Raw genomic sequence first — 23,101 nt, 5'->3', positions numbered from 1 at the left:
ATGTATTTTGGAAAATGGTGACCATAGTAAGGTTAGTTAGCACATGTACCACCTCTAGTTTTAACGTGTGTGTGTGTGTGGTGAGAACCCTTTCTTTTTAAATTTTCTTTATTAATTAATAAGGTATCACATATTTGTCCTCACCCCTCCCCTTTCCATCCCAAACTCCTTCTCGCTCATGCCCCCCACTCCCCTATTGTCCTTGACTACTGGTTAGGCTCTTATGGATGCATGGTGAGAACTTTTAAGATTTACTATCTTAGCAGCTTTCAAATACACAGTGCAGTATTGATAACCATGGGATATTTGTAGGGGAACAGATAGCAATCCATTGGCCAGAATTCAATTTCATGGACACACCAAATGAAAAGGAAGGTTGAGAAGTGTAATCTAGCCATGAGCCTTGGAGAAAAAGAAAACAGATTTGTTGAACTGCTCATTAATCTTTGCCATTCTTCATCCTCCACTATCCTCTCCATGCAGATCCCTCCTTGGTCCCCCATTTCTCCTTATGCTGGACTCCCTCCCATGTCGCCCACTAACTTACCTTCTCCTTTTACCAGATATCACATGATCAAGAGGACTGTATAGCTTTCAAAGTTCACCAGTACTTTAATGTGGGGCTTATCCAGCCGGGGACAGTCAAGGTGTACTCGTATTACAACCTGGGTAAGCAGCCAACCTTGGGCCTGGGGTCTGAGAGTCCCAAGTTTCTATAAGATGGGGGTCCCAGGGCTTGGTAATTGGGGACCTGGGACTCCCAGGGTTCAGGACCTGGCATCTCCAGGTCTGAGGGACTGGAGTTGGAAACCTGATCCCCACAGGCATGGTCTAGGGTGGAGGCTTTAGCTCTCTGATGCCTCCCACCCTGTCTGCCCACAGATGAGACTTGTACCCGGTTCTACCACCCGGAGAAGGAAGATGGACTGCTGAGTAAAATCTGCCACAATGAAATATGCCGCTGTGCTGAGGGTGGGTGCACAGGAGCCAGGAAGTGGCAGGCCAGGCCCTCTTGACAATCTTCCCTCCACCCCCACCGTACCCCTTTCCATGATCCCACACCCAGGGGACACCAAGAGGGATGGGCCTGGGGCTGATCACACCCATGGGTGGCGGGCCCTGGGTGAGAAGTGGAGCTTAGATCATGTCCCTGCCCACCCACTCCGCAGAGAGCTGCTTCATGCACCATTCAGAGGACCAGGTCACCCCAGAAGACCGGCTGGACAAAGCCTGCGAGCCCGGAGTGGACTATGGTGAGGAGTGGGTGGGGAGACGTATGTGCAAGTGTGATTGTGTGTGAATGATAGTGTGTGTGGCTGTGCTAGCGTGGGTGAGACAATGTGATGGCAGGTGTGGTCATGGTTGTGTGTGTGACTTGCTGTGAGTGTCCACAGGTTCATGTGTTTCAGGCTATGGCTGTGTGTGACTAGTGTGTGTGTTATTAGAGGCCATGGTTGCTGGGAAACCATGATTATGACTGGGCTGGTATGTGCAAGAGTGTGAAAAATGGTGGTTGTGAATAGATGCGGTTGTGTATGTCTCTGAGAGTGTGGCTGTAAATAGGCATGACTGTGTGATGGGAAGAGTGGATGGGCATAGCTGTCCCTGTATATATGATGAATTGTGAGTGGCCATAATTGTGTGCATGGCTGTAGGTGACTAAGTGTGAGATGGGGTTGTCAGTGACCATATATGGCAGTGTGTAAGAGATGGTGGTTGTGGGTGACAGTAGACAGGAATAACTGTCCTTGTGTATGGGATGAATTGTAGGTGGCTGTAACTGTGCACATGGCTGTGGGTGACTATGTGAGATGGTGGTTGTATGACCCTGAGTGGCTGCATATGGCTGCTTGGGAAGTCATGTGCCCAGATGCCTTACAGGTAGAGTGCCCTGCTGTCTAGCCTGCCCATGATCCATGCTGGCCCTTCTTTGCTCCCTATTCCACCTCCCCTCCCCCTGCAGTGTACAAGACCAGCCTGCTCAGGAAGGAGCTGTCGGATGATTTTGATGAATACATAATGGTCATCAAGGAGACCATCAAATCAGGTCAGCCCTGGGCTGCCTTCTGTCTTGCTCCCTTCCCCTCCCTTCTCCTGCCTTCTCCACCCCAGCTCAGCGTCCTTCTCTCCCCTCCAGGCACCGACGAGGTGCAGCCTGAACAGGAGCGCAGGTTCATCAGCCACGTCAAGTGCAGAGCAGCCCTGAGGATGCAGGAGGGGAAACAGTACCTCATATGGGGCCTGTCCTCGGACCTGTGGGGAGAGAAATCCAAGTGAGTGCCCACCCTGCACATTGTGTGCTCGCCCCCTGCCCCACACACTTCCAGGACCCCTCCTGACCTGCCATGTGTCCTCCTCCCCAGCATCAAGTACATCATTGGGAAGGACACTTGGGTAGAGCTGTGGCCTGAAGAGGACGAATGCCAAGACGTTGAGAACAGGCAGCGGTGCAAGGACCTGGCCAGCTTCAAAGAGAACATGATTGTCTTTGGCTGTCCCAACTGACCCCCATATGACCCTCACCCCAATAAAGCTTTGGTTGTATTCCATGTGATCTCCCAAAGTCTGGAGTCTTTGTTAGAGGGAAAGAGACATCCTGTTCCCTAGCTGCCTCACCTGCATCTCAGCTCAATCCCCAAGAATCTCATTTGCATTCGCACTGTGCACTGATGCCCTCAGCTTCCTCACCTGAAGCTCCCTGCCCCATCACCAGGGTTCTCACTTGCTTACTTGCCTTCTTACTGCATCCTCACCTGAATTTTTTCCACATTCTCATCTGAATCTTTTCCTCCTCTCTTCCCTGCATCTTTGACTACATCCACCTGCATTTTTTTTTTTTTTGCATCTCACCTGGCCCCCCACCTACATGTCTGTCCAAAAACTTACTTGTATCTTTACTTATATTTTCACCTGCAGCCTCATCTGTTCAAAAATTCCTCATTTGCAGCTCCCTATCTCCAATGGCATTCTCACCTGCATTCCCTTTTGTTCTCTAGGCTCACCTCCCAGTCACCACTTTCTAGATGGGCCTGAGCAGACTCCTCAATGCTTCTGGAGGACCCAGTGGGGAGACTGTGTCCAGGAGGGGGCGGTAAGGGGCAGGCAGGGTGATATATCTGCTGGGGGGAGCCTGAGGGAGTGAGGGGAAGGCATGAGTCAGCAGTTGAGGAGAGAGTGCTGGGGCTGTTGAGGTCATAGCATCACCAGAAGTGAGGGGTGGGAGAATGGGGATGACAACCACCAGGCTGAGTGGAACTACTGGTTGCAAAGTGAAACTGGGATTCCCAAGGCTTCTTCTAGTCTCTAGAATCCTCAAGGACTGTTGAGGGTGGGAATGAAGCACAGGGAGGGAGCATTAGGCTGTGAGCCAGAAGGCCAGACCCCTCCTACCCCCAGGGTCTTCCACAGCCCCTGCATCCCATGCCCAGTACCTAGGATGAGGTCTGAGGGTACAGGGAAGCCCATGTGTCTGCCCCCCCCCCCAGCTTTCTGGGCTCACAGTCCATCACACAGAGGGAGGTGCATGCAGAAATCAAGGTCTCATACAAGTATGGGGCCACAGGAGTCAAGGGCAAGCTGAGAAAAGGGTCAAAGGCGTGAAATATGAGAGAGTTATGGGGGGTGGGGTGTCCGCTGGGTAGAGGGACAATTTGTACATTGAAGTGGGGTATCAAGGGCCAAAGGTACAAACTAGGGAAAGGGCAGTTGTAGCAGCTATAAACCAGGAGGGTCCAAGTATGTGCTTGACAGTGAAAACTAAAAATCCCATTGGGGGGAAAAAAATGGCCTGAAGGTGGGGACCCAGCCTCATGGGTGGGATGAAAAGATCTAGGGGAGTCCCCGCGGCCAGCATCTGAGGCCTCACTCAGCCCTAAATCCCACAAGCAGGTCTCCTCCTAGCATCCGAAGAAGCAGCAGACACACACCACAGCCACCCACCCTCCCTTCCTAGCCCCCCATCAGCCTCAGGGGACTCACAGGCCAATCATGGCTTTCCCTCTAGCTTGGGCCAGCAGCCAAGAGAAAAATTCCTGACCAGGACACATCATTACAGTTGCTGGGGCTGACTCAGTGTCCCCCCCCCCCCACACACACACACACCTGTCCCCACTCACTCACACCCTCTCCCCAAGAGCCCAGGCATTATCTGTTCTTCTTGCCAAAGGGCCAATGGGGGCCACAGGCATGGGACAGGGGTATAGAACCTACTGTGGACCAGGCTTCCTGTAGGCAGAAACAAGTGTAACTGGGCCCAGCTCAGTAAATAACCCAGCCAGACGAAGAGGGAAGTGGGAAGGCATTGCAGCATGAGGAAGTTGGGTGAGCAAGGTGGAGAAGCCAGAATAGCCTGCAAGTCCTGGTGCAAGTTGGCAGGGGCCAGTGGGAGGGCAAGAGCAGCTGGCAGGAACCTAAAGACAGGCAGACACACTGGGACTTTGTGCTGGGACCCATAGGCGTCAGGGAAGAGTTTCACGTGGGAAGGGACATGCCATAGAGGGTCTATGCTTTATCCACATGCACTCTGGGTAGGCAGAGTCATGGCTCTGAATGCTGGGCCAAGTGGAAGTTCCCTCACAAGCCACCTTCACTACCACCTCCCTCCCGGCTTCTCTTGACTCCCCTCTCCCTACCAAATTTCACCCAAAAGTCAAGAAGCCTTTCTCCTGTCACCTCTGTCCTCCCAATGGGTGCCTTGCTGCACACTCCCCACCCCTCTGGTTCCGGGGCTTCTCAGTTCCTTTAATTGTCTGAACAGTAGGGACTGTCATCAGTCTCATGTCATCCTTCAGACAGATTCACTGAGGCACTGAGAAAGGAGGACCCAGGCCTTGCAGGGAGACAGAGGCCAGGCCAGGAATTCCTCAAAGCTGTCCAGCCACAAAGCCTGAAAGCTCAAGGCTCTAATAACATTGGGAAGTGAGGTGGGAGTTTGGGGGCAGGAGGAGAGGGAACAAGGGCAGAATTGGGGGCTGAGGAATCCTAGGAAGTACCCCACCCTAGTTTCAGAAGTTCAATCCCAGTTTTGGAGAATAAGAAGGTCTGTTTGTACTCCCTCCTCTTCTAAAGAAAGGGTGTTGCAATCACAGCAGACAGAGGTCAGGTAGGTACTGTTTCTCTGTGCCTTCCCCACTCTAGGCACAGCCAGGGAAAGAGCAAGAGTGTGGTTTACAGGAACTCAGAACCAGTTTCCCTTCAATGGGGCCTTGGAAACCAGCTCTCCAGGAATCAGGACCCCCACCCCACTGTGCCCCGACTTCACAAACAGCCCTGACCCTAGATGCCCAGCCTTGCTGGGAATCAGAGCGTTGCATATTAAAATGACACTGAGGCAAACATTCAAAGCTTTGTCTCCATGATCTCATGGTGGGGGGCTGGGGAAATGGCTTGCTACTGACAGTTTTCTAAGGGGCCATTAAGTATGTAAATCAGTACAATTATAGTGGGGAAATTCAGTGCTATCTAGTAAGATTACCAATGGCTGTAGACTTTGATTTGTGTTATCTCCTTTTCTTACCAAATAAATCTGTAGAGTGGGCAATGTGATGAGCCCATTTCACATGGGGTAGCTGAGATGCAGGGTGGTTCTCAGGGGTTTGAGACCACAGGTAAGTGACACAGCTGGAAAGTGACTCAGGCTCATAGCTCACTGGCAAGAGTATGGTTTGTAACCCATGAAAGTCTGTCCCTCAGTTGGAGGACTGTAACTTTCACACAATGTTATATGACGCAGTCTTTTTAAGAACAAGGAAGTTCTCTGTGCACTGGTAATCAATAGTCGCTAGCTGCTTATAAAGAAGCAAGGTGTGACTCAGGGAGACCAGGAAGAATTGTATGTAGAGCATGCCAATATTTGTTCCTACAACTGTGTGAACATTTTTAAAAGCAAACAATATCTTTGGGGAAAAATAATATGTTCCTTCATTACATGGTCGTGTCTGGGATCCGGATGGCTGGTAACAGGCCCAGGAGGAAAATTGTCTTTTCCCTATATATACTTGCACCTTTTTTTAACAGTGTATTTTTAATTTTTATTTTTTAAAATTGAGCTAAATTTTGGAGGAATTATATAAGGAGAAAAATATACTGACTTGCTTTAAGATCATCTGATTTTCCTTGCCAGTCCTTGCTATGGACTCTTCAGAGTAATATTTTTCTAAATGTATCTTAACAAACAGTAACTGTCTTCAAGTGGCAAAAAGAAATTTTAAATGTGTAACCTGCTTCTAGGATAGCTAATACATCATCATATCAATGGGATTAGTGTGGGAAACTGGACACTTGCAGTTACTCCCAAAAACTACTGAAGTCCGTAGAGCAGTACAGGTCTATAGCAATTGCTGGCAACTGCATTCAAATATGCAAGAGAATCAAACATCCTATCTAATAAAAGAGTAATATACAAATTGACCACACTCCAAGACACAAGATGGCTTCCCCCATGTGGTCAAGAAGGCTGCCCCCATGTGGACACAAGATGGCTGCCACAAGATGTCCTGCAGGGGAGGGCAGTTGTGAGCAGTTAGGGATGACCAAGCCAGCAAGAGAGTGCAGTTGGGGGGAATAGGCCTGCAGGTGAGGGCAGTTGGAAGGGGGGAACAGGCCTGAAGGGGAGGGCAGTTGGGGGAGACAAGGCCTACAGAGAGGGCAGTTAGGGATGAATGGGCCAGCAGAGGAGAGCAGTTGTGGGAGGACAGAGGCCAGCAGGGGAGGGCAGTTGGGGGAAACCAGGCCTGCAGTGGAGCAAAGTTGGGGAGATCCAGAACTGCAGGGGAGGGCAGTTGGGGGAGAATAGACCTGCAGGGGAGGCCAGTTGGGGGGAAGAAGCCTGCAGGGGAGGGCAGTTGGAAGGGGGCACCAGGCCTGCAGGGGAGGGCAATAGGGGGAACAGGCCTGCAGGGAAGGGCAGTTGGAAGGGGGGACCAGGCCTGCAGTGGAGCACAGTTGGAGTGTGGGGAACCAGGCCTGCAGTGGAGCACAGTTGGGGTGGGGGGACCCAGGCCTGCAGAGGAGGGCAGTTGGGGGAGACCAGACCTGCAGAGGGGAGGGGCAGTTGTGAGTTGTGGGTGATCAGGCCAGCAGAGAGGGCAGTTGGGGATGAACGAGCCAGCAGAGGAAGGCAGTTGGAGGAGACCAGGCCAGCAGGGTTGGAAAGTGGGGAGTGGGACACCCAGGCCTGCAAGGGACAGCAGTTGGGGGATCCAGGCCTGCAGTGGAGGACTGTTTAGGAAGGGGAGGCCTGCAGGGAGGGCAGATAAGGGGAACCAGACCAGCAGGTGAGGGCAGTTGGGGGCAAGCAGGCCTGCAGGGGAGGACTGATTGGGGTGGGGAAGCCTGCAGGAGAGGGCATTTAGGGGTGATTGGGCCAACAAGGGAGGGCAGTTGGGGGTGACCAGGCCTGCAGGGGAGGACAGATATGGGTAACCAGACTTCAGGGGAAGACAGTTAGGGACAATCGGGCTGGCCAGGAAGTAGTTAGGTGACTATCCGGCTGGCAGGGGAGTGGTTAGGGGGTGATAAGGCTGGCAGGCAGAAGCGGTTAGGGCCAATCAGGAAGGCAGCTAGGTGAGCGGTTGGGAGCCAGCAGTCCTGGATTATGAGAGGGATGTCCAACTGCCTGGTGGGATTGAGCCTAAACGGGTGGTCAGACATCCCTCAGGGGGTTCCAGATTGAAGAGGGTGCAGACTGTACTGAGGGACATCCACCCTGTGCACGAATTTTGTGCACCTGGCCTCTAATATTAACATAATGAAGTACTGTATATTTAATATTGGTACTATGGCCATATCAGGTAGCCAAATTTTCTGCTACTAAACATGACACAAACATCTCAAGGAGGTGACTAAAGTCCATTTGGATCTTCCTACACAAAGCAAAATTGTCCTTGACTCTTTGGAGCCATGTTCATGAGAAGAAGGCATTAGCCAAGTCCATCACATAGGGTATTGCTCTAATGCCATGGAGGCTGACCTATGCTCTTGGCTATAACCAGTACCTGGGAGTGTAACAGGGGAGTCGCCTTGCACAGTTCTCTGCAAGCCACTGTCAGGGCTTGTGTGCCATTCCCTCTAGCTGCAAACACAGTCTGTCCAATATCCCTAAAATGCATTCTGTCATGGGAGAAAGCTGTTTTGCAGTGCACAGGCAGTTTAACCCCTATACAACTGGCCTTGGATATCTGTCCAGAAAGCTGTAGTCTTTAAGCTTAATTTGTGGTCTTCCCAACCCAACAGAGTTTGGTCAGATTTCTTCTCTCTAGGAGAGTCTGAAAGTCCTGAGCCGCTTTCAGTTTGGTTCAGGGAGGGTGTCTTCCCTCCACCCTCTTAGGATCCTAGCTTGGCTACTAGCAGTGAGCCAAACACAACCGGAGCTGCAGGGAGAGATGGGTTTGCACATAGCAAAGCACTGAGTGGCAGCTTGGGCATCAAGCCCTTGCCTTCCCTTGACTTTGAGCATGTTTTCATTCCACCACCATTTTTACTCTAAGTGACAAGAGTGTGATTTGTAATCCAAGAACGTCTGTCCATCAGTTGGAGGTCGGTGACTTTCACACAATGTAATATGAGCCAGTCCTTTTAAGAAGCAGTTAGTTCTCTGTGCACCACTAATCCACACTCTCTAGCTGTTTATAAAGACACCAGGTATGACTCCGGGAGACAAGGAAGGACTGTACGTAGAGCATGCCAATATTAGATCTTTCACCATGTGGACATTTGTTAATGCAAACGATATCTGTGGAGAGAAATCATGATCCTTTATTACATGGTTATGTCTGGGACCTGGATGGCTGGTAACAGGTCCAGGAAGAAAATTATATTTTCCCTATATATATTTTTATATTTAGGATGTTAAATCATATGAATATATTAACTATTAACACAAAAAATATACTGTTTAATAATAATATCCTAAAAGGATGCCAATATAAGACAAATACAAAAGCTAGCAATGGTCCACAAAAATTACTTTTTAAATCATCATAGCTATTCAGGCATCAGAAGAGTAAGTGAAGGGAGCTTCATGCTTCTATTGTCTATAAAACATGCACACCTGGACAGTGACGTTCCATTGCTATTTCAAGGCCCAGCTGAAATGTCCCCTCCCCCAAAAGTCTTCTCTGACCCTCCAAGAAGCAGAGTTCTCCACTTGAGATCACACTGCAGAGGACTAGCAGTGTCTGTGCTGGAGTCTGTCCCCCACTCTGCCTCAGCATGGAAGACCCTGAAGTAGATTCCTAGGAAGGGTTTGGTTAATAAGTGCATGGACAAAACTGGACTGGGCCAGGTTCAGATGTCTGAGGTGGGGGAGAGGGGGTCCATTGTGCTAAGAGTTCCTCCATTACAATGTGGGTATAATGGGAAAGGTCCCTGTTCACCCCTGGCCTTGCCCCTGTGGAAGGCCAGGGCAGGGGGCACTTGTGCTCCTGTTGCAGGAGGATATGCCATCAGGTTATTTACCCAGGACTTGCTGGACCAGGAAATGAAAAAACATAGGAAACGTTGTTGAGAAATCTGGGGAAGTCCCAGGATGGGGAGAGGCCATGGGGAGCAGAGGGCTGGGCTGAATGGGGGAAAGGCGGGAGCCAGATAAAAGGAGGCCTCTAGCAGACTCTGCTCAGTCCTCCCTGTCCTCCTTCCGACCCTCAGTCCTTCTGTCCCTCTGTCCCTCTGACTCTCACTGTCCCTGTACCATGGGGCCTGCTTCAGGTCCCAGTCTGCTGCTGCTGCTGCTGCTGCTGCTGCTGCTGCTGCTGAGCAGTCTTCCCCTGGCCCTGGGGGACCCCATGTGAGTAGTCATGACCCTACTCCAAGCGAGGCAACTTCTGAAGTGGTGTGGGCATTTGTGGGTTCAGGTCCTTGTAGAATTCAGGGTGCATTATGCCAGAGGAGGAGGAGATAATGGGGAGGAATGCTCATAAATGGGGCTGCCTATGACTTTGAGAGTTTATGGATTGGGTGTTTGTGAAATTCGGGCTTTGTGCAGAAGGGTGTGGATGTTTATGAAACCGGGGATCCGCAGGTTTAGGGTGCATATGGTGTTGCTGATTCTGTGGATGTGGAGGTTTGACTTTACATGATTTGGGAGTTTGCAATTTTAGGATTTATGGGTTTCAGTGTGTGTAGAGCTGTGGTGTGGGGTTATGTCGGCTGGGGGTGGGGTTAATTTAACATCCTAAATTAAGTTGTATTTATAGGTCTGGGTGATAAAGATTTAGGTAGAGGCTAGGGGTGTTCAAGGATTTTGGGTTCAAAGATTTGGAATATGTGAGTTTGGCTATGTATAGTTGGGGTGCCCAAGAGTCAGGGTGTTTAGACACTTAGGGTGTTTAAAGATTTAGGGATTCAGGAGTATGTATGTGGGTTCCCCAACTGGGGGTTTGCAAGTCTAGATAATTGGGGGACTTGCTGGATCTGGTTTGGAGGTTCGGGGGTTGATGAGACCTATAGCTCCTGAGCCATTGCTGGTCACTGGCTCCCCTCCAGGAGCAGGGACTGGGGAGACCCCCGCGCGGGCTGGAATGTTGGGTCTGTGGTATGACCCAGTGCACTCCTCCCGTAGGTACTCAATCATCACCCCCAACATCCTGCGTCTGGATAATGAGGAGACGGTGGTGCTGGAAGCCCATGATGGGACAGGTAATATTCCTGTCAAGGTTAAGGTTCACGATTTCCCAGGCAAGAAGCAGGAGCTGTTCAGCAAGGAAACCATTCTGAACAGCACCAATGGCTACCTGAGCACAGTTACCATCAAGGTGGGTACTCACTGGAGCCGCCCCTCGGATGCCCTTTTCCCTCCAAGCCCTCTCTTCATTCAAGCCACTCTCCTCTCTGAGTCTCCCCCCCCCCCTTTCTGAGCTCCCTCTACTACTGAGCGCTCCATCCTCTGAGCCCCCTCTATTACTGAGCGCTCCATTCTCTGAGCCCCCTCTTTGGTACCCCTTTCCCTACCTCTAGCCTCTCTCTTGCCCTTGATCCCTCACAGATACGCCCCTCTCCCCAAACCCCGGCCAATCAGAGAGACCAGGCAGCAGTAAGGGGCAGGCTCTGTTGTGAGGAGGGGCAGATGTGGACCCAGGCAAAAGCCCAGAGGTTGGACCATGGGCAAGGGGCCCTGGGGCAGCCCCCTCTCATGCCCTGCCCGATCCATGCCTAGATCCCAGCCAGCAAGGAATTAAAGCCACAGAAGAGGAACAAGTTTGTGACTGTCCAGGCGGCCTTTGGGAATGCTCCACCGGTGGAGAAGGTGGTACTAGTCAGCTTTCAGAGTGGGTACCTCTTCATCCAGACGGACAAGACCATCTACACCCCAGGCTCCACGGGTAAGGGCTGGGGGGTGGCTCCGAGGGCTGGGACTGGGTCATTGGGAGGGTAATGCTCTATCCACTGAGCTGTCCCTTTCTCTCCCACCACTTCCCAGTCCTCTATCGGATCTTCATTGTGGACAATGAGCTGCTGCCTGTGGGCCGGACGGTTATCATCAGCATTGAGGTACCAGGCAGCCGGGCCCCCACACACACTTGGGGCAGAGACCCAAGTAGAGACTAAGAGAGACTCTGAGACAGAGAAAGAGGCACTAGGAAAGACCCTAACACAAGTATGTCAAACTCAAAGGCTAAAAGGAGCCAAATAAACAAGGGGTAAGTTATGGAGGCTGAAAAAAAAGCTTTCTTTAACTGGTTTGGCTGAGTGGATAGAGCATTGGCCTGTGGACTGAAAGGTCCCAGGTTCGGTTCTGGTCAAGGTCATGTACCTTGGTTGAGGGCACAAGCCCAGTAGGAGATGTGCCGGAGGTGGCTGACCGATGTTTCTCTCACTCTTCCTCTCTGTAAAAAAAAAAAAAATCCATAATATATATATATATATATATATATATATATATATATATATATATATATATATATATTTAATTAAAAATGCTTCAATTTTCATTGAAACATAGGTTTATTTTAAGAGACATGCTGAATACTAGGGGCTGAAATTAATGAGGAATCATTAACATAAAATAAGAGGACATTTTAATAAAAATTAATATTTTTTTCTTGAACATTAACTTGCCAGATACTGAATAACTGCATAAGTTAATAAGCGTAACACAGATAAACCTATTTTTCTTCTTCTCCAAAAGCGAAATATTTCCTGTTTTGCACACCAAACAAGTCAGTCTAAGACTAATGGCAATCAGCTGTTAAAATACTCGCTGCTAGTATTAGTGGAGAGAAAGGGTGTGCCTGTGTGTAACACGCACAAGGGAAATGAATGCAACACAATTGTAGTAATTAGTCATTAGCAAATGCTGTTTTTCATTATTAATAAATATTGAACAGGTGCACAAAATTCATGCTTTGGGGAGGGGGCAGTGTCCCGCAGCCCAGCCTGCACCCTCTGCAATCTGGGACCCCTTGAGGAATGTCCTACTGCACGTTTAGGCCCAATCCTAGTAGGCTGTCAAAAGGATGACAGGAAGAGAGAGTGGAGTGCATATTTGAATGGGAGGGGGTTGAAAATTTACAGGTGCTCAGAAAGGTGTTCACTGTGACATTTGAGCAAATTCTAGTAGGATTGGGCCTAAACATGTAATCCAAAATCCATTTTACAATCCAGGACTGCTGGCTCCCAATTGCTCGCCTAGCTGCCTTCCTGATTGCCCCTAACCGCTTCTGCCTACTAGCCTGATTAACCCTTAACCACTTCCATGCCAGCCTGGTTGATGCCTAACTGCTCCCCTACCAGTCTGATTGCCCCTAACTGCCCTCCCCTGCAGTCCTAGTCACCCACTACTTCCCTCCTCTGCCAGCCTGGTCACTCCTAACGGCCCTCCCCTGCAGGCCATTTTGTCTCCATATGGGGGCATCCATCTTTGACCACATAGGGGCAGCCATCTTGTGTGTTGGGGTAATGGTCAATTTGCATATTAATCTTTTATTAGATAGCACTATGTAGAAAAGGATATTGTAAAAATTAAGTTAATAAATTTTTATTAAAATGTTTCTTCATACCGTTATATTGGCTGGGCCACAAATTATTCCTTATGGGCTGCACAAGGTCTGCAGGCTGAGAGTTTAATATGCTTGTCCTAAAGCAAACAAATATAGAGAGGCACAAACACAGAGGCCTAGAAGTGGGTGGGGACCCAGGGAGGTGGCATGGAGCAATGCTTACATCTATGAATTTCACTTCCTGCTAAACCCCTGGTCCCTGTGACTCCAGCCAGGTCTCTCACCTTCCTGAGCCTAAGTTTTCTCTTCTGAAGATTGGAATAACTCCATAAAGCTGTGTAGTAGTCTGTTCACCTGGGTCAGGTCCAGACCCTCTTTTGCTCACAGCTCTCCAGGACTCCTCCTCCTGCCAGATAAAAGCTCAAGGCCTGGCTCAGTGGTTGAGTGTCTACCTATGAACCAAGAGATCAAGGTTGGATTTCAGTCTGGACACATGACGAGGTTGCAGGCTAGATCCCCAGTGTGGGGCATGCAGGAGGCAACCAATCAGTGATTCTCTCTCATCATTGATGTTTCTCTCTCTCTCTCTTCCTTGCCTTCATCTCTGATATCAAAAATACATATATATTAAAAAAGAAACAGATACTTAAGTCCTTCCCATGACCTGCAAGGACCTGAATGACCTCCCTGTCATTTCCTGCCCTTACCTCCTCCCATTTTCCCTCTTACACAGGCCTCTTCCCTGTTCCTCTGACACACAAGGCAGAGTCTCCTGCCCCAGGGCCTTGGCACTGGTTGTTCCTGTGTCCAGAAAACAATCTTCCTCCAAATATGCACACTACTTTCCCTTTATCTCATTCAAGAATTTGCTCAAATGTCACAGTAAACACTTTTCTGAGCACCTGTAAATTTTCAACCCCCTCCCATTCAAATATGCACTCCACTCTCTCTTCCTATCATCCTTTTGACAGCCTGTAAATTGGATTTATTCTTGATTAATTGCCCCCCTCCGCCAACCTCGTGGAACCTCAATTCCCTACAAGAAAGGTTTGCTTTTTTTTTAAAATATATTTTTATTAATTTCAGAGAGGAAGGGAGAGGAAGAAAGATAGAAACATCAATTATGAGAGAAAATCATTGATCAGCTGCCTACTGCTTGATCCCTACTTGGGATGGAGCCCGAAACTCATGCTCATGCTCTTGATCAGAATCAAACCCAGGATCTTCAGGCCAACGGTCTATCCACTTAGCCAAACCAGCCAGGCTACAGGAAAGAGTTTTTATCTGTTTGTTCAGGGCCTTATCCCTAAATTAAACAAAGTGCATGCCATATAGTGGGGCTTAATGCAAAGTGATGGAAGGAAGGAGGCAGGGAGGGGAAAAGGAAGAAGCGAAATGTCACCTGTGCCAAGGGGAAGGCATTACCCACAATTACCCTGGTTTCCAGGAAAAGGCTGAAAACCAGATTTCTATGTGGTGTCTCCCAATGTTTAACTGTTGACAGAAATGAAATAATATGTGTACAGGGATTGCTATTCTGGCAGAGCAAAAGTTTGGACAGAGCAATTATGTATGGTTTAGCTTAAATCAAAGGCTCAGCCCAGAGCCTTGCACAAAAGGAGGTAATACATTCTACAGATTCTTAATATCAGGGGGACACTCATAATGATGAGTTCCTGCTTACATGAACTCTGTCCCACGCCAAAGGGGCTGTATTTATCTCCTGTTTTTAGATGTGCACATTCAGCAATATTGAAGTTAAGTAACTAGCCCAAGGTCACAAGCTTGTAGGTGGCAGAGTGGGATCTGAACGCAGGCTGACCAACTCAGATCCACGTTCTTAGCCGCTGTAGACATGACAGAGAGAGTGTCCAGACACAGCAAAGGGGAGGGCCAAGGGGCTAAGCCTGCTCTGAAGAACCACCCCTCTCCATGTCTATCTACAGACGCCCGAAGGCATTCCCATTAAGCGGGACCACCTCTCTCCTCAAAAGTACTTTGGCATCTTACCCTCTTCTTGGTATATCCCTGAGCTGGTCAAGTAAGTCAGGCCCTCCAGGAGTGGGTTTGGGGATCCCCTATGCCAGGTGGAATGGGGTGCTGCCAGGTCTGAGCAGATCACTCACCTGCCTTCCCCACAGCATGGGGCAGTGGAAGATAAAAGCCCACTATGAAGATTCACCAGAGCAGGTCTTCTCTGCTGAGTTTGAGGTGAAGGAATATGGTAAGAGAAGGAGGGAGCCAGGGTGTTGGGCACCATAATGCTGGGCTCAGTGCTGGCTCCTCACCATTGCTGTTTCCCGTCCCACCAGTGCTGCCTAGTTTTGAGGTCCAAGTGGAGCCAGCAGAGAAATTCTACTACATTGATGATCCTAAGGGCCTGGAGGTCACCATTTCAGCCAGGTGAGGACCATGTGAAGGGTCAGGTAAAGCAGTCAGGTAAGGAACAGGTGAGGAATTAAGTGAAGGGTCAGGTTCAGACCAGGTGAGGGTCCAGGTGGGAGGTCCTGTGAGTACCAGGGGAGGAACCAGGTGAGAAACCAGGTGAGGGATCAGGTGAGTAGTCAGGTGAGGGTCAGGTGAAGGATCTGGTGAGGACCAGGTAAGGGGTCAGGTGAGGACCAGGTAAGGGGTCAGGTGAGAGGCCAGGTGAGGGCCTGGTTGAGGGACCAAGTGAAGAATCAGGTGGGATCAGATAAGGGGCTGGGTGAGGTGCTAGGGATTCTGGGTCCTCTCTGTGGCGAGTGGAAGTTTGGGGGAAGACTCACCTTTTCAGGAGGGAGAATCTGAGACTCTCCACTCTGCACAGGTTCTTGTACGGGAAGAATGTGGATGGAACGGCCTTCGTCATCTTTGGGGTCCAGGATGGTGACCAGAGGATTTCCCTGTCCCAGTCACTCAAGCGTGTTGTGGTACCTACCAGGGCCCCCAGAGCTTCCTCCGCTGTGAACCCTTCCCTCTCACTCTATGAATCCTCTCCCCATAGGGTCCCCCCTCTGAGTCCTCAATACCTATTTCAGATCAAGGATGGCACTGGAGAGGCTGTGCTGGATAGAGAGGTGCTGCTGAGTGCGGCCCCACAGGCCCCAAGAGAAGCTGCCCTAGTGGGAAAATCATTGTACGTGTCTGTCACCGTCATCCTGGACTCAGGTGAGGCCTGGGCCAAAGGTGGAGGCTCAGTACCACCACGTAGTCCAGTCTGAGAGGGGAGGCCCAACTGAGGGAGGAGGCCCAGAATGAAGGTGGGATCAGTCCTATGATAGAGGCCCCATCTGAGTAGGGAGGTCCAATATGAACGAGGCAGGGTCCAATGTGTGGGAAGCCAGCCCCTGAATGGTGGCCTAGGAGCCCACCCTCACTGCTGGCCCCCTCAGGCAGCGACATGGTGGAGGCGGAATGCAGCGGGATCCCCATCGTGACCTCCCCATACCAGATCCACTTCACCAAGACACCCAGGTTCTTCAAACCCGCCATGCCCTTTGACCTCATGGTGAGACCAAGGGCAAGGTTGCACCGCACTCCTGAGCACTGGCCTGGTCTCTGGGTCTTTTGAACCCCCTCTACATTTCCCTGCACCCACAGGTGTATGTGACGAACCCGGATGGCTCCCCAGCCGGCAGCATCCCTGTGGCCACTCAGGGCTTCAATCAAGTGAAATCTATGACCCGGGATGATGGCCTGGCTAAGCTAACCATCAACACACACAAGAGCAAGAATCCCCTGCAGATCACTGTGAGTTTGCACCAGCAGGACTCCACCCCAGGGAAACAGAGGACTTTATTCGTACAGCGGGCTTCAAATGATTGTACAAAGGGGTCTTGTCATGTGCATAGTGGGGGTCCTTTCATTTGCATAAGTGGGTCTTGCCATTCACACAGAGATGTTTCATTCGCATAGAGGAGTCTTGTCTGCACATTGGAGATTTGCCATCTGCGTAGAGGGTCCTCCTGCCATTTACACAGGGCCTCCTGTCATCTGCATGGATGTCTTATAAGGACATTAGCGCGCCTGGGTAACCTAGAAGTCATGCCATGTCCAGATCCTTAACTTTATCTCATCTGAAAAGTCCCTCTTGTCACACAAGCTGCCATATTGCCAGGTGCCGGGGGTTAGGCCATGGACATCCCAGGTAGGCAGCATGCCTCCCTGTCTCCCTGCTCAGGTCTGCACAATGAAGGAGGGTCTCCCAGAAGGGCGACAGGCTACCAATCAAATGCAGGCCCTACCCTACAATACGATGGGCAACTCCAACAACTACCTGCACCTCTCCGTGCCCGCCACAGAGCTCAAGCCAGGGGACACGCTCAATGTCAACTTTGTCCTGCAAATGGACCCCGGCCAGGATGCCAATGTCCGGTACCTCACCTACCTGGTGTGTGGCTTTCTAGAACCTCCAGGTCTCTCCGCTCCTCACTTCTCCAGCCCTCCAGAACCCTACCCCATTCCATTTCCCCCATCCTCCTTCCTGCCTTGCTGATCCTTATGCCAACCTGTCTCCCAAGGTCATGAACAAGGGGAAGCTGTTGAAAGTGGGACGCCAAGTGCGAGAGGCCGGCCAAATCCTGGTGGTGCTGCCTCTGACCATCACGACAGAGTTTATTCCTTCCTTCCGCCTGGTGGCCTATTACACGCTTATCAACAGAGGCCAGAGGGAGGTGGTGGCTGATTCCGTGTGGGTGGATGTCAAGGATTCATGTGTGGGCACAGTAAGCATTGCTGAGTCTCTGTGCCCATCTTGTGACTCTCTGCCTGGCCATGGCTTTCTGTGTGTCTCTCTCTCTGTCCTTCTGAACCCATTTCTCTCCCCTGCTTGTAGCATTCCTCCCTCTCTATTCCCATTTTCCATCTTGTTTCCCCCCCCCTCCCCCTGATTTAGTCTCAGTAACTCTCTTGCTCCCAATTTTATCTTTTCTTGACTTTCTACCAAATGCTGGTTTTGTGCGTCCCCCATCTTCTCTCTGTCTCCACCTTTCTCTACTTCGGGACCAGACCAATACCCCTTCTGTCCTCTACCAACCAAGGCTGGGGCCCCGTGGGGCTGACTTCTTCCTACCCCGTTCACCTCCTCACAGCTGGTGGTGAAAAATGCCATGAAGGAAGACAAGCGTCAGCATCTACCTGGAAAAAACATATCACTCAAGATCGAGGGTAACCAGGGGGCTCAAGTGGCGTTGGTGGCTGTGGACAAGGGCGTGTTTGTGTTGAATAAGAAGAACAGGCTGACTCAGAAAAAGGTATGTCCCATGTCACTGAGATTGAGTAAAAGAAGGCAGAGACAAAGAGATGGCATTGGGTTAAGATGGGAATGGCACTGGGGAGAACCAGTGATGTGATGTTGAGTGTGGGTTGAGTGCAGAGGTCAAAATGAACACAGACATGGGGAAGGGTTGATGTTCAAATTGCAGATGGAAATGTGAATGGACAGGGTCTGTGTTGGGGACAGTCATGGTAATGGACAAGGTCTGAGTCCCACCGCAGCACACTGATCACCGACTGTGGATTGTCAGGGGCCCTGCATGAGTACTGAGGTAGTGAGGTTGGGTGGATGGGTTGGTGCAGTGACTAGGCCCTGCTGCCCTGGCCTCAGCCTGCACTTGACAAACCCCCCTCTGAACCTCTGGTAGATCTGGGACACAGTGGAGAAGGCAGACATTGGCTGCACACCGGGCAGTGGAAAGAACTATGCGGGTGTCTTTACGGATGCCGGACTGGTCTTCCAGACCAGCAAAAACCTGCAGACTGAGCAGCGGTCAGGTGAGGAGTCAGCCAGTGGATACACAGGGAGGGGCAGCACTTCTACCTCCCAGATAGGATCTGGGACCCTGGGTTCAAGTCCTGCCTCTGCCACCAGCTAGCAAATGGTTCTCCTCTCTGAGGCTCCATGTCTCCATCTGGTGAATGGGAGCAATAACACTCCCACCTCGCAGCTACTGTGGGGAGTAAACCAAGGACAGGCAGTCAGTGCTTAACCCATCTTGTTCTGTCCACCTGCCCCTCAGATTTGGCATGCCCGAAACCAGCCACCCGGCGCCGCCGTTCTGTGCAGCTCATGGAGAAAAGGAAGGGCAAAGGTGGGAGCCCTCATCTGCCTCCCTCACCCTTGTACCCTGCCCACTGAGATCCTAGTAAAGCGGGAGGAGGGGACGGCCTGGACCTGGGCAGGTCCTCCCTGCGAGGCCCTGTGGGGACCTGCCTGGGGTGTGTGTTCCCACAGCGGGTGAGTACCCCAGCAAGGAGCTTCGCAAGTGCTGTGAGGACGGTATGCGGGAGAACCCAATGCAGTACTCCTGCCAGCGCAGGGCACAGTTCATCCTCCAGGACAAGGCCTGCGTTGATGCCTTCCTGGACTGCTGCAACTACATCACCCAGCTGCGGCTAGAGCACAGCCGGGATGGCGACCTGACCCTGGCCAGGAGTGAGTGCTGCCGCCTTGGGGACTGGGAAAAGTGCGGGTCAAATTTGCTTCCAAGAGCAAAGGCAGGTGTGAGTGGCTTGTGAAATTGAGGGAAATTATAGGGTGAAAAGTGACAACAACAACAACAAAAAGATGCTTCTGTTTAAAACCTAAGGAAGATTGGAAAACTTGCCCAGTGGCTGGCTGGCCAACCAATGCAAAAATAATGATCTTGTTTTCTTTAAACAGCTTTTAATTACAGCAAACTTGCCCCATCCCCCTCCCCAAGCTGTTTGATGTCCCCAGAGTTCTGAATAGTTTACTGTGGATATTTTTGGGCAGCAAATATATTCTCCTAAACACTACAGCACAATGCTCAGCATCAGGACATTACTGTGGATTCCTTCCCACCACCTAATTCACAGATTCCACCCAAACGTTGCCACTTTTTAAATTTTTTAGTTCTCTCTAGGAAAAGGACCTAGTTTTAATCACACATTGCATTGGTGTGTCTGGCTGTGTTTCTTTAGCCTCCTCGTATCTGCCCAACTCCCAGCGGCTATTTGGTCTTTCTGTGACTCTCACGTTCTTCAGGTACAGGAGGTACATAGGCCAGATCTTTTGAAAGTTGTTTAGCCCCCTGAGTCTGCCTGATGTTTCTCCTGCTCACATTGGGATTTTGCATTCTGGGCAGGGCTGTCCCAGGGGAGATATTGTGCCCTCCTTGGTGCCTCGGCTCTGGAGGCAGGTAGCATTGGCTTGAACCATCATTGGTGACATGAACCTTGATCACTTGATTAAGGTGGTGTCTGCCCTGTTTCTGCATTGTAAAGTTCCTCTTTATTCCTCTTATGTATTTTTTATTATTACTTTGAGAGGTTGGGTACATGAATTTGTGAACTAGTGGTATCCCTTGACCCTGCTGTGGGATTGGGAGGAAATCAGCTTTCTATCATCCTCCCAGGGGTCCCAGATTGGATAGGGTACAAGCCATGCCGAGAGACCCCACTGGTGCACAATGAGAGCTGGGTAGAGATGCAGGAGGGCTCCAAAGCATGGCTGGCCCATCTCTGGCTCTGTCTGGATCAGCTAGAACCCATCAGCAATCTAACCTGCCAGTCAGAGTGTGTGCCCTCTGATGGTCAGAGCATGTCATAGGTAGCAATTGAGGACCTTAGCATATTTTTAGCATACTATATGCCCCTTGCAGGAAGATTCTGGCAATCGAGCTTCCTGTTGCGGTCTCCAGTGTCATGCAGCTTCTCTCTCTTATCAGCCCCACCTACTTCCCTGCCTTCTCCACTGCCCCACTTGTTTGCTTCTCCACAGCTCCACTCCCTTCTGCAGTGCTTGGCTTCTTTCTACTCTGTCTTCAGTCTTTGCTCTGGCCTGGATATGCAAATTAATCGCCATCTTGGTTTGGTTAATTTGCATGCACACCCTGATTTCCTGGTGGGCGTGGTTTATGGGCTTTGTGAAGGTGCAGTCAATTTGCATGCTTCTCTTTTATTAGGTAGGATTAAGTTTTGATTGGGTGAATGGAGGACCATATGACCAGGCACTTATCATATTAAGCTTTCATTATACAGGATTGATGTCAGAGAGGAAAGGAGAGGAAGAGAGAGATAGAAATATCAATGATGAGAGAGAATCATTGATCGGCTGTTTCCTACACATCTCCTACTGGGGATCAAGCCCAAAACTCCACATGCCCTTGATCAGAATCAAACTCCGGATCTTTCAGTCTGCAGGTTAACTCTGTATTCACTGAGCCAAACCAGTTAGGGCTGAGTTTTATTTTTGTTTTTACCATCTTTTAAAATTTAAGTCAAGAGAGCTGCTTCCAAAGATCAATATCACTTAGCCTTTAAGATAACAGATATGGATGGACCTTATGTGGCAACATGTGATTTTTTTGAACATGTGTATTTTGGGGGGTGTGACTTAGGCAGCTGTTGCCATACTAGAGAAATATTTCTACATTTTTTTTTTTAGCTGAAAAGTTCACATCCCTTTCAACCCTCCACCCACAAAAGACACAAAGATTCCCAACACACATGAGCAAATGACTCTCTTACCTTCACTCGCTTTGCAAATGATGACAACTAGGCAGGCTGCTTTCTACTCCTGACAGAGCCTTCCTTCTGCAAAGAGAAGATAAGGCTACTGAGGGAGTTAAACCCAACTGATCTGCTAGGATGTGGTATATCTGCACGGGGAGATTTATTTCTCAGATTATGTATGTTTTTTAGTCAACTGGGGATGAGACAGAGGATGGCTTAAATGTTAGTATCAACAAATACAATTCGATGGATTATCCCAGAGCAGGAATGGATTAAGGCATTTGTGTAATTGCACCTACTTTGTTGTTAGACACACCCAGAGCCAAGTTAATGTCTGGCCACCATTTCTTGAGGAGAACCCAACCCAGGGGTGTTTACTTGCTGGTGGTGCCCAGCTGCTGCAAAGGCCTCCAGGGTCTCCATCAGTCCTGAATCTCCACTCACCTGGTTGCTCTCAGGACCAACGTCACTTCTGACACAGCAGGCACCTTACCAGAGGTCTGGGTACCTTTAGAAGCTTTGAAAATGCTTTTGTTTCTTGCAAATCAGGGGAAATGAATATACCCTAGCCTGTGTTATCCTTGCCTTTATACCAACGCTGTTGTATAAAATGACTTTTAACATTTTTATGGAGGCAGGAGCTGTTCAGAGAGCAACAGCCTTTACTTGCAGACAAGTCGTTATTTGTCCGTGAGCGTGTTTTGCTGCCAGGAACCCCTCCAGGGCTGTAGAGATAAGTATCTTAGGGGACAGCAGGGGAAGCCGGTCTGCTCTAAACCCAGATTGCCCCCACCTGCACAGGTGACCTGGATGAGGACATCTTTCAGGAAGAAGACATCGTTTCCAGAAAAGACTTCCCTGAGAGCTGGCTGTGGAAGATAGTGTCGTTAAACGACCCAGAGAAAAATGGGTAAGGCTGGGCATCCCTCATTCCAACCCTCTCTAGGCACTTCCACACTCAGGACCAGAACATTTAATTTGCATACACCCCAACCTCCTCTATGTTCTGGGATCAGTGCAACTCCACAACCCAACTTGGAAAACCCAAGTGGTGCCCATATCTAAGCCCTCCAACCTCCTCAATACCTGCTCTCCCCTTCCCCACATCTTCTCCTAAGGCCCCCATTTCTCTTCCATCTAGAGTCTCCTCCAATACCACAGTGGAGATGTTGAGAGACTCCATCACCACCTGGGAGATCATAGCTGTGAGCTTGTCTAAAAGTAAAGGTGAGATGGTGGTTTTGTAGCCGCAGGGCTCAGGCATTTTCTGTTTCTCATCCATCCCAAAGCTCCTCTGCTTCTTGGTGGCTGACGCTCTGCCCCCTGGTTACTGGGTGGGGAGGGTGCATCAGAGTCTAGATAGTAGGTGTCAGTGCTTTTTATTTTATTCTTTAAAATATGTTCTTGTTTTTTGAGAGAGAGAGGAAGGGAGAGAGACCAGAAACATTGATAAGAGAGATACATCAACATCAGCTGACTGCCTCCTGAGTGTCTCCGGTTGGGGACTGAGCTCAAACCCAAGCATGTGCCCTCACTGGGAATCGAACCAATGACCTCGTAGTGCATGGGTTGATGCTCAAAGCCTGTGCCACACCATCTGGGCAGTGCTTTTTATTTTTTAAATTGATTTTATTTTTAGAGAAGTTTTAGTTTCACAGTAAAATTGAGCAGAAAGGCTCTGGCCAGTTTGGCTCAGTTGGTTGAAGCGT

At 50.0% G+C, this 23,101-nt stretch overlaps 2 protein-coding genes across 5 annotated transcripts in view; both read left to right on the top strand.

Annotated features, from left to right (window-relative positions):
• LOC311623470 (complement C3-like) overlaps positions 1-23,101 on the top strand; it is a gene marked incomplete at its 3' end in the record, with an annotated part of 113,448 nt that overhangs the window by 35,173 nt on the left and 55,174 nt on the right. Inside the window, exons 36-41 of one of the 4 annotated variants that reach the window (XM_084885503.1) lie at positions 564-669; positions 883-972; positions 1,170-1,253; positions 1,964-2,047; positions 2,138-2,273; positions 2,364-2,554. The exons of the other annotated variants lie outside the window; for them this stretch is intronic. Of the exons in view, the coding sequence (XP_084741629.1) occupies positions 564-669; positions 883-972; positions 1,170-1,253; positions 1,964-2,047; positions 2,138-2,273; positions 2,364-2,505 (642 nt within the window). Of the gene's footprint in view, positions 1-563; positions 670-882; positions 973-1,169; positions 1,254-1,963; positions 2,048-2,137; positions 2,274-2,363; positions 2,555-23,101 lie in introns of those variants that run through there. 4 annotated transcript variants of the gene reach the window in all.
• Positions 9,690-22,639, top strand: LOC311622582 (complement C3-like; the record flags this gene model as incomplete). The annotated part of the gene is made up of 19 exons (XM_084883835.1): positions 9,690-9,784; positions 10,559-10,751; positions 11,153-11,318; positions 11,417-11,487; positions 14,882-14,976; positions 15,077-15,159; positions 15,248-15,338; positions 15,745-15,847; positions 15,956-16,085; positions 16,310-16,425; positions 16,518-16,667; positions 17,098-17,307; positions 17,438-17,641; positions 18,008-18,169; positions 18,560-18,689; positions 18,935-19,006; positions 19,150-19,350; positions 22,194-22,302; positions 22,534-22,639. The coding sequence occupies 19 exons, from the start codon at positions 9,690-9,692 to the stop codon at positions 22,637-22,639; spliced, it is 2,487 nt and encodes an 828-aa protein (XP_084739961.1).

This window comes from Pipistrellus hanaki (assembly GCF_964339955.1).
Source record: "Pipistrellus hanaki genome assembly, chromosome: 5".
In the NCBI taxonomy this organism is placed as follows: Eukaryota; Metazoa; Chordata; class Mammalia; order Chiroptera; family Vespertilionidae; genus Pipistrellus; species Pipistrellus hanaki.
This window is presented reverse-complemented; position numbering and strand designations above follow the sequence as displayed.